We start from the raw sequence: 11,077 nt of genomic DNA, 5'->3' as shown, positions 1-11,077 counted from the left end.
CTAAGTGCGATGCTGTGTTTATTCTTTCCTTGGGTGGAAGATACCCCAGGAAGAGCTAAAAATAGGAATAAATTGGTTTAGGGCACAATCCTATGCATGTTTAGACAGAAAAAAGTCCTACAACTCCCAGCATTCCCCAACTAGCCATGATGGCTAGGGCATGCTGAGAGCTGTAGGACTTTTTTCTGTCTAAACATGCATAGGATTGCGCCCTTAGAGGCTTTGGTGTAATATACGTTTGTTTGACATTCAGGTAGTAGGTGTAACTCGAGCTCTTATTATCATGTGTGATACGGATGTTGGAGAAATCCGCAACGTATTCACATGAGTTCAGATTTCTATGAATCTGATCCGCAGATTCTGCAGCGGGCCAGCTTTTTCCAAGTCACACAGATTCCACAGACTTGCAGTTATTTCTTGTTGGGGGGGGGGGGTGTTGCACAAATTAGCACTCGCACTAATGTGCATCAGTGCTAATTTGCATTAATGAATGCACATGTGTGCATTAGTGCTAATGAGCATTAGTGCAAATAGAACAAAATTCTGGTAAAAATAATCTAATTCCATCAATGAGCAGACGATGAAACGAAAGATGCCTGACAATGTGCAAAACACAGACGGAAAGGATTTAACAAAATCCAAACATCCGTAATGTGTGATATAATTGCATGTTGACCTGTCGTGGCATTTCTTGTAGGAGGTTTTACAGCACACATATTGCTGGAAGAGTGGGACAATTTCATTTTGATAACCATGCAACTGAATTCTAACAGAAAGATTTCCCCCAAAGAATTAGAATTAATCATATGAACTTGATAAAGGCTATTTATTGAAACAGATGTGTATTTTCTAGTTAGATTTCCTGTGGAATATGTCATTCTGTTTTCTCTATGTATGTTGTTTTATATATTATGTGTACCTTTGTATGTGTTTGAAATAGAAACATTTTGCATGCAGTTTGGGTCTTGTGTTGTGGTGGGATTCCAAACAGTATCTCTCTCTATTTTTTTTTCCTGAAATGTAATAGCAATGTACATTGTTAGTGACACAACAAAGCTATTGGGACTTTCTTTCTTTGACCAGTTTAAATCATTGGTGGCTGATGAAGGCTATTCTAAAAGGCACTGATGATCTTTCTTGAAAAGCATTTTTTACTGTATGTAGCAGTACAACGATCTAATAATTAATACTGTTTAAGGGCAGGTCTCTCTATTGGTCTTAAGTAGCAGCCACTTCAGTAAAGATATCAAAGTAAATCTCAGCAGGTCATATTATTTCTAAAGGTCTATTAAATTCATAGGATAGCCAGTCTACAGTGTGCAGGCTGAAAAAAAAGGTCTTATTTCTGTACAACTGACTTGAAATAATTCAGGCAGAAGGGGTAGCATGCTCCGGGCCAAACTAGATGGGATGTTAATTTGGTGAATGCAGTTAACATGCCACATCTTTTAAATTGTCAATAGGTGCTGTGGGGAAGGCCGAGCAGCATGAGTGGGTTGGAAGGGAGACTTTTATCCAGGGGTACAGAACTTTAGGCCCGTGGGCCAAATCTGGTCTCCCTGGGGTCCCAATCTGGCCCTCTGGGTTTCCTCAGATGTCCACGCCCTCTTTCCTTGGTCCCACCCCCTTTACCTGGACCACTGACTGTTTGCTGGTTTCATGGCTTTTGTGCGGTTTTTTGCCCATTCTAAAAGGTTGAAATGCCTCTCTTAAGTCTTAGTTACTAGCACTAAGACCTTTCAGCTAAAATATGCTGGTATTTGGGGCATTTTGGTCCTGCTTTATTTCGCCTACAGCCCCGCCCACCACTGGAATGCGGCCGAGTCCTTCTCTGAAATGGAATTCAACTCTCAGGCTGAAAGAGGTTGAACACCCCCAGTTTAACCCTTTCCCATTGAAAATCAGGGAGGTAACCTCTATTGGTACCAATGGAGGCTTCCCTTAAGATGCAAAAAGCTGCTTCGGAGGGAACATTTTCATTGGGATCATGACTGAGGGAAGGGTTAAACTCTCCTACCCCACCTCCTACAGTACTCATGATGCTCAGGTACCCCCTGCAGAGTAGGTATTTACATTTTTTTAAAATGACCTTAACTGCATCCACACAATTCAAGTGACATCTAGTTTGGCCCTTCGTGATAGGAGTTAAGAGGGTCAAACTTCCGGGAGGCCTGAGTGAATGAGACAAAGGTAAAGTTTTCGCAGTGGTCAAGCTTGACCTTTTTAGCAAGCTTGGGAACAACCCCCCGCAAAGATCGCAGCCCCATCCTCTGCTCTTCATACCAAATATTGCCCATAGCAACAGTCTCCTTCCGAGCAGTCAGATAGAAAGGGGACTTTGCTTCCATTTGTGAAGGAGGCCGGTGGATGTACATGTACTTGTAGAGGAGGCAATAGGGGCATAGCTTGTGTCCTTTAGAGTGCTCGTGATATATCTGGCCATAGCACACTCTGTTTAGGCCCATCCTTTTCTCTCGTTTCACATTGTCTGTTCTGGCAAAAAATGGCCGATTCTGCGAGTCCTTCAGCAGCTCAATGTCGCCGTACATTAAATCAGCATGCTCCTGTAATGTCCTCATGTTCAGGTACTGGCTGTTATATTTTACCACAGTGGACAATAAGGCTACTGGACTTCCATCACCCAAGCATCCAATGCTCCACATCTCTTCTTCATCAGAAAGGGAAAAATAGACAATGTTCCGAGAACGAGCGCCTGACATCCCAGCTTTGCTGAGCACCCTCAGCTTCTCCTTGAGCTTCTTGGTAGAAGAACTGAAGCTTCCACTAGTGATAGAAAAACCGATTCCAGCATTCTTCAGAATCCGGTCTAACCCCCGACGGATGGCATGAAGAGACGTGGCCAGAAAATCAGAGCCATCTGTTTTCTTCACAGTGATGTAGAAGTCCTCAAGGAGTTCATTCAGCTTCACAGCTGGAATCTGGGTCACAAGAAATGAAAACCTTTTGTATTAATTCTCACAGGGTAGTTCTCCCCACCCCCAAAACTTTTCTCTTCTTTTGTTTTACTAGAAGGACACCTGAACTAAACTGAACTGAAACCTTCAGAGATATAAGCCTTATTCAGGCATTCCTAAGTGGGTATACCAAAGACACAAGGAGACAGAGTGCACTAAATCCGCGCCCCCTCGCTCAATGCATTTGTTGCCCTCTACTCATACATGGTGACTGTCTGAAGAGAAGAGCCCCCTTTATCCACGGAGGCTCTCCACATGAGCCAGGTTGTGATTTAAACCTTTCCACCACCATCCCGGCACCACTGGGGGATTTAGAGTGGCCAGGTGCCCTACTTTACAGAGGACAGTCTTCTATGTTAGAGAGCTGGCAGGGGGCAGTTCTCTATTTGAAGGCGTCCTTCATTTGAAGAGGTGTCCAGTCCATGTCTGGTTTAAGTCAAGGAACCTTAGGAAGGAAGTGCAGCAGGGGCCCTGAAGTTGTCCGTCCACAGGTAGCACCTGGACTGCAGACTTTTGTCTTCTTCCTATGGTGAGATATATTGTATTTCTATGTAAATTATAGTGGGGGTTCTAAATTTGCACCTATACATATAAATTTGCAAGTGCAAATATTATGCATGTTGCTGTCCTCTTTTTTGGTGATGCATTTCCTCTCTTTTGGCTATGTAAGTGGCTACCCTAGGGGGCCTTCCCTCCAATGCAAACCCCAGTTTCAGGGAGAGATTTTCCTCAGGACTGTTGCAGGAGAGGAAAGGATTAAATTCCCGCTTCACACCTGCTGTGACCTAATAATTATCACACACACACACACACACAAACCCATGCTATTTTTTTGTATTTTTAAAAACCTGCACATTAAATGCAGAGACTCATTTAAAGTCAAGACTAGTTTGGCCTTGAGATCTATGTGCTTTGAATTCTTTCAGCTATTAAAACAACAACTGCATAGGCTTTACATTTTCCCTGTTGCACCTGAGTAGTGGAAACTTCCCATCCTGCCTTTCCACTCAGATCTCCTTACAGCCTCTATAAAACTCATAATTAAAAGGAAAGCTTTAAGCTGGTTATAATGAGATGCTGGCAAAAACAGGAGGAAGGCATGAATAATATTGCCTTTGATGCTGAGAGCTGAGAAAAGTTGCAAGGAACCTTTTCTTTGCATCGTCTCATCGCAAGATTAATTCCAGCTATCTTATTTCACATCTGCACATCAGACTTTATTAAGCTACATGGAGACTCTGGCCCGAAGCCAGAAATGTTGTGATAAGGGGGCCTTAGGACAGACTGAGAGTGGGAAGAATCTGTAGATTCTGATTGCAGGTAGCCTAATGTGTTAAAGTTGTTAAATATTAATAGAATAAAACTTCATTTATATAATGCAAAATAAGTGCCTAATGCTAGGCCTACATGGAGGTGTCTTATGACACTGATGCAGTTTAAAAATGCATTTTCTTGAATTCACAACTACTCCTCTTATGGCACACATAGACAATTAATGTGGTGTAGGCTTGATATAAAGCTCGCTTTTGTGAGGCAAACATATCTTAAACTGCATTAATGTAGGCGGAGACTCAGGACCAACAAGTTTCCTGCCCTTTTTTTAATACATCCATTAAACTTATGCGAAGGAGTACAGATTATTAAAAACAAAAACACCTCATCCCAAAAGCAACGTGATGACTTTCTCAGGAGTAAGCCTCACTGAAGAAAATGTGATTTACTTCTGAGCAGACATACCAGCATGTTTTCAGCTAGTTGTTCCTTGAGGCAAAGAAATAAAAAGGACAAATGAGAGAATTGGGAGTGCTTGAAAAGACATTCCTAACTTTATTTTTTTTTCAAAGGCTGGACGGGTGGGCAGGGGAAGCAGCATTGCATCCACTCTTCAGTTCACTGGGCAGGGCACAGAGAGAGGCAGAGAGAAGCCAACAGAAATGTGTGTGTTTTATTCACAGATTCACACCTCCGCAGGTATGCATTAGCAAGCACTATTCACACACACACACACACCATCTTGGTCAGCAGAGTGTGAAGCTCCATGAGGGGAGTTAACCCATTCCTGTGAGGGGTACCCTTCACAGGCACAACTTCCCATTTCTCCTCACAGCTGGCGCTCAAGCCACTCCTCTGCCCATCAGAGTAGTACCGCAAGTTTAGGACAAACTGAGTCCCCAAATGCAGAGAAGTTGCAATAAAATGAAAATCCATCACAAAAGGACCTTGGAAAAATGCGATTTTTACGGCAAGAAAACCCAGGACTGATACAGATTGAGTTTAATGTCATGTGTCATGCCTCTGTCTGAGGCGCAGTAACACCACAATAAAATCTCCACGTAGATTGGGCCCTGGTCAGTTCTCCCAGTGCATATGTATTTATTCACTGGCCCAGAACACTGGAAATCAGGAGCAGGTTTCCTTCTTACTTAGCAAGGGGATAGAAATGTTATCTGCACATGAATGATATATAAATATTATATTTATAATATATATTTATATAATATAATAATACCTGCACATTTCCCCTTAGAATTCTATCAGTAAAAGGGGTAGGGACTTCTTGGTGCTGTCCCCACCGTCCATAGATACACACACAATGAAAGCTGAACATTCAGTGAAGAGGCCTAACTATCTTGAGGGGAGCCCCCCCCCCCCGACACAAAGAACATTAGAAGAGCCATGCTAGATCACACCAAAAGCTTATCTAGTCCAGCATTCTGTTCCCACAGTAGCCACCCAGATACATATGGGAAGCCCTCAGGCAGGACACGAGCATAATGGCACCGTCTTGCTTGTGCTCCCAAGCAACCAGTACTGACAGTCATACTGCCTCTGATATTGGAGGTAACATAGTTGGGATTGAGTGGGAGTGAGTACACGCGCTGCCTTCCAACCCCTTGCTGCTTCCGCTTTGGTAAACAACACAAAACTGGGGATAAAACTCTGTGTTGTTCCTCCCTTAATAACCCAGGGCTCTGGATTTGCATGTCACATAGTGCAGTCCAGGAAAGGCACATTCCTGTGTTGTTTTGTAATCCAGAAACAGAATGGAAGCAGTGAGCGGTCAGGATGCAGCGTACTTGCTCGCTCACACATGACCCCGTAAACCCATGGGTTGTTGTTATGTCTGAACCAGACCACAGCCATCATGAAAAGTAGCCATAGATAGTCTTATGCTCCTGCTGGTGGCCCTGCAGACTGATGGTACCTTCCAGAGTTCTCATTTCTACAGAGAGATGAGAAACGTTAAAATTACAGCCACACTCATGCGTAGATAGTTTCCCAAATGTAAACTGTGACTGTCCCAAAAGTCACTGTTTTGTCATCTAATATTATTTAGCAGACTTGAGATTCACTTGACATTCCTAAGAAACACAGTACGCACTGCTGTTTTAAGCAAAAACAGACCTCACCCAACAAATATCCCTGTATTCCATCATGCTACGAAGAAGCAACTATTATTTGCCTCGTGACGTGTTTACAGGATAGCCTTCCGCAACCTGGTGTCCTCCAGATGTTTTGGACTTGTTGTTGTTCAGTCGTTCAGTCATGTCCGACTCTTCGTGACCCCATGGACCATAGCACGCCAGGCCTTCCTGTCCTGCGCTCTCTCCCGGAGTGTGCTCAAGTTCATATTCATTGCATTGGTGATGCTATCTAGCCATCTTATCCTCTGCCGTCCCCTTCTCCTTTTGCCTTCAGTCTTTCCTGGCATCAGGGTCTTTTCCAGAGAGTTTTCTCTTCGCATTAGGTGGCCAAAATATTTGAGCTTCAGCTTCAGTATCTGTCCTTCCAATGAGCACTCAGGGTTGATTTCCTTTAGGATGGACTGATTTGACCGCCTTCCAGTCCAGGGGACTTGTAAGAGTCTTCTCCAGCACCACAGTTCGAAAGCATCAATTCTTCGGCGCTCAGCCTTCCTTATAGTCCAGCTCTCACAGCCATACGTTACTACTGGGAAAACCATAGCTTTGATTAGATGGACCTTTGTCGGCAAAGTGATGTCTCTGCTTCTTACTATGCTGTCTAGGTTTGCCATAGCTTTCCTCCCAAGGAGCAAGTGTCTTTTAATTTCATGGCTACAGTCACCGTCTGCGGTGATCTTGGAGCCCAAGAAAGTAAAATCTGTCACTGCTTCCATTTCTTCCTCTTCTATATGCCAGGAAGTGATGGGGCCAGATGCCATGATCTTCGTTTTTTTAATGTTGAGTTTCAAACCAGCTTATGCACTCTCCTCTTTCACCCTCAACAAGAGGCTCTTTAGATCCTCTTTGCTTTCTGCCATTAGGGTGGTATCGTATTGCATATCGGAGGTTGTTGATAATTCTCCCAGCAATCTTAATTCCGACCTCTGATTCATCCAACCCAGCATTTCTCATGATGTACTCTGCATATAAGTTAAATAAGCAGGGTGACAATATGCAGCCTTGTCGTACTCCTTTCCCAATTTTGAACCACTCAGTTGTTCCATCTCTGGTACTTACTGTTGCTTCTTTACCCTCATACAGGTTTCTCAGGAGACAGGTAAGGTGGTCTGGTACTCCCATCTCTTTCAGAATTTGCCACAGTTTGTTGTGATCCACACAATCAAAGGCGTTAGCGTAGTCAATGAAGCAGAAACAGACATTTCTGGAATTCTCTTGCTTTTTCCATGATCCAGCGAATGTTGGCGATTTGATCTCTGCCTCTTCGAAACCCCGCTTGTACTTCCGGTAGTTCTCGGTTCGCATACTGCTGAAGCCTAGCTTGTATGATTTTGAGCATCACCTTGCTGGCATGTGAAATGAGCACAATGGTGCGGTAGTTTGAACACTCTTTGACGTTGCCCTTCTTTGGAATTGGAATGTAAATTGACCTTTTCCAGTCTTGTGGCCACTGTTGAGTGTTCCAAATTTGTTGGCATATTGAATGCAGCACTTTAACAGCATCATCTTTTAGGATTTTAAATAGCTCAGCTGGAATACTGTCAACTCCGCTAGCTTTGTTGTTACTAATGCTTCCTAAGGCCCACTTGACTTCACTCTCGAGGATGTCTGGCTCAAGTTCAGTGACTGCACTATCATGGCTATCAGGGACATTCAGATCTTTCCTGTATAGTTCTTCTGTGTATTCTTTCCACCTCTTCTTAATCTCATCTGCTTCTGTTAGGTCCCTGCCTTCTTTGTCCTTTATCATGCCCGTCTTAGCACAAAACGTTCCCTTGAGGTCTCCAGTTTTCTTGAAGAGATCTCTAGTCTTTCCCATTCTGTTGTTTTCCTCGATTTCTTTGCATTGTTCATTTAAGAAGGCCTTCTTGTCTCTCCTTGCTATTCTCTGGAACTCTGCATTCAGTTGGATATATCTTCCCCTATCTCCCTTGCTTTTCGCTTCCCTTCTTTCCTCAGCTACTTGTAAAGCCTCATCAGACAGTCACTTGGCTTTCTTGCATTTCTTTTTCTTTGGGATGGATTGAGTTGCTGCCTCCTGAACAATGTTACGGACCTCCGTCCATAGTTCCTCAGGCACTCTGTCTATCAGGTCTAATCCCTGAAATCTATTCCTCACCTCCACTGTATATTCATCAGGGATATGTTTTAGGTCATACCTGAATGGTTTAGTGGTTTTCCCTACGTTCTTCAATTTAAGCCGAAATTTTGCAAGAAGCAGCTCATGATCTGAGCCACAGTCAGCTCCAGGTCTTGTTTTTACTGACTGTATGGAGCTTCTCCATCTTTGGCTGCAAAGGACATAATCAATCTGATTTCGATATTGACCATCTGGTGATGTCCTTGTGTAGAGTCGTCCCTTGTGCTGTTGGAAAAGAGTGTTTGCTATGATCAGCGTGTTCTCTTGGCAAAACTCTATTAGCTTTTGTCCTGCTTCATTTTGTACACCAAGGCCATGCCTGCCTGTTATCCCGGTGATTTCTTGACTTCCTACTTTAGCATTCCAATCCCCTATGATGAAGAGGACATCTTTTTTTGGTGTTAGTTCTAGAAGGTGTTGTAGGTCTTCATAGAACCGATCAACCTCAGCTTCTTCGGCATCAGTGGTTGGGGCATAGACTTGAATTACTGTGATGTTGAATGGTTTGCCTTGGATTCGTACTGAGATCATTCTATCATTTTTAAGATTGTACCCCAGTACTGCTTTTCCCACCCTTTTGTTGACTATGAGTGTTACTCCATTTCTTCTAAGGGATTCTTGCCCACAATAGTAGATATGATGGTCACCTGAATTAAATTCGCCCATGCCTGTCCATTTTAGTTCGCTGATTCCCAAGATGTCGATGTTCAATCTTGCCATCTCATGTTTGACCACCTCCAGCTTAGCTTGATTCTTTGATCTGACATTCCAGGTTCCTAAACAATAATGTTCTTTACAGCATCGGATTTTCTTTTCACCACCAGACACATCCACAGCTGAGTGTCCTTTCGGCTTTGGCCCAGCCGCTTCACTCTTTCTGGCGCTACTTGGAAATACCCTCTGCTCTTCCCCAGTAGTATATTGGACACCTTCTGACCTGAGGGGCTCATCTTCCGGCGTCATATCTTTTAGCCTTGTGATACGTTCCATGGGGTTTTCTTGGCAAGAATACTGGAGTGGGTTGCCATTTCCTTCTCCAGTGGACCACATTTTGTCAGAACTCTCTGCCATGACCTGTCCGTCTTGGGTGGCCCTGCACGGCATAGCTTATGGCTTCACTGAGTTACGCAAGCCCCTTCGCCACAACAAGGCAGTGATCCATGAAGGGGCTACAAATTTGTAGTTTTGGACTACAAATCTCATAATTCATTACCATTTGTCATGCTGGCTGGGGCTGATGGGAGTTGTGGTCCAAAACTTCTGTAGGGCACCAGGTTGGAGAAAGCTGCTGTAGAATAATGACTATCAACCTTTCCAAACTCAAGAGCCACCTTTAATTCCAACCTGTGGTTCATTTTTATCTTATGCATTTTTAGTCTCTTATCTGTCTTTCTCATTTTATCTCTCTCTCCTTGCTTTCTCTTTCACTCTTCTTCTCTACCTCTTTCTCCTTCTTTCAATATCTACCTTCAGTTTTCTCTCTCTCTCCAAATGATGGTTGAGGCACTGCTGGTACAACCCATCAGTGGCTTAGAAAAGTTGCAGCAGCTTAGATCAAGCCAGCCACAGCTTTAGCCTTTAGCCTAATATGGTGGTGAGCCAGAAATACAGTTATAGATCACCCAACATTTTTGCACCCAAGTATATCGCTATGGCCATAACTATAGTTGATCAATTTGGAAAGCAACATCATTCTGACCTGTATCAGATAGGCAGGCCTCTCTAGGGAGGACAGCTTATGCACCTGAGTCAAAAAAGTCCTGTCTCATATTCGCACCTGCTGTAATTCTGATGGTGGGATGACAAATTCTAGGGCTTCAGATGTTGAACAGAGCACATATCCAGGTCCATATAGAAGGAGGTGATCATTAAGATATCCTGATCCCAGATCATCTAGAGTAGCCTTCCCCAACATGGCTGCAATGCTGGCTGGGGATGATGGCAGTTGTAGTCTAACACATCTGGATGGCACCAGGCTAAGGAAGGCTGATCTAGGGCCTTTGAGGTTAAGACCTTCACTTCAAATTGGGCCCGGAAACAAACTGGAAGCCAGTGGAGTTGGTATAACACTGGAGCATTATGATTACTGTCCCGTAATGTTAACTTAGCCACTCCACTAAACCATAATAGAACCAAGGCCACTGACCTTTGTAATATCCATGTAATCTTTCAGACCTTTCATCATGCACCAGTACCGCCACACATTCAGAGCATACAGAGTTGCTTTAGTTGTGTTTGGGCTCATGGCACTAATACAAAGATACTTCAAATCGTCATCAAAATTAAAGATGGGGAATTTGTTGAGCTTTGTTGAATAGGCTGAAAAACAAGAAGAAATGCAGCATAAAATTAATTTGTCTGACTTCAGTAATATGTCTAATTAGAGCTGTTGTAGTAAGAATGTAAGGCATGTTTAGAAATGGAGGCTGTCGTCCAGATCCTACTGACAATAACAAACAGATACATTAAAAAAAAAAAAACACTCTTCCTGTTGGTTTCTAAGAAGCAGGATTGAAGCCCCCATGAGCCAAAACAGAAAT

At 43.4% G+C, this 11,077-nt stretch overlaps 1 protein-coding gene across 1 annotated transcript; it reads right to left on the bottom strand.

Annotated features, from left to right (window-relative positions):
• Positions 1–2,120: 2,120 nt before the first annotated feature.
• LOC146352711 (uncharacterized protein KIAA1958-like) lies at positions 2,121–10,782 on the bottom strand. The gene is made up of 2 exons (XM_084829682.1): positions 10,684–10,782; positions 2,121–2,939 (listed from the first exon to the last, which is right to left on the bottom strand). The coding sequence occupies exons 1-2, from the start codon at positions 10,780–10,782 to the stop codon at positions 2,121–2,123; spliced, it is 918 nt and encodes a 305-aa protein (XP_084685808.1).
• Between the last annotated feature and the right edge of the window lie 295 nt (positions 10,783–11,077).

This window comes from Heloderma suspectum, chromosome 2 (genome assembly GCF_057233095.1).
Source record: "Heloderma suspectum isolate Gila_16-S chromosome 2, 16-S_ref, whole genome shotgun sequence".
NCBI classification, from domain to species: Eukaryota; Metazoa; Chordata; class Lepidosauria; order Squamata; family Helodermatidae; genus Heloderma; species Heloderma suspectum.
Note: the sequence above shows the minus strand (reverse complement) of the source record. Positions and strands in the feature narration are given on the sequence as shown.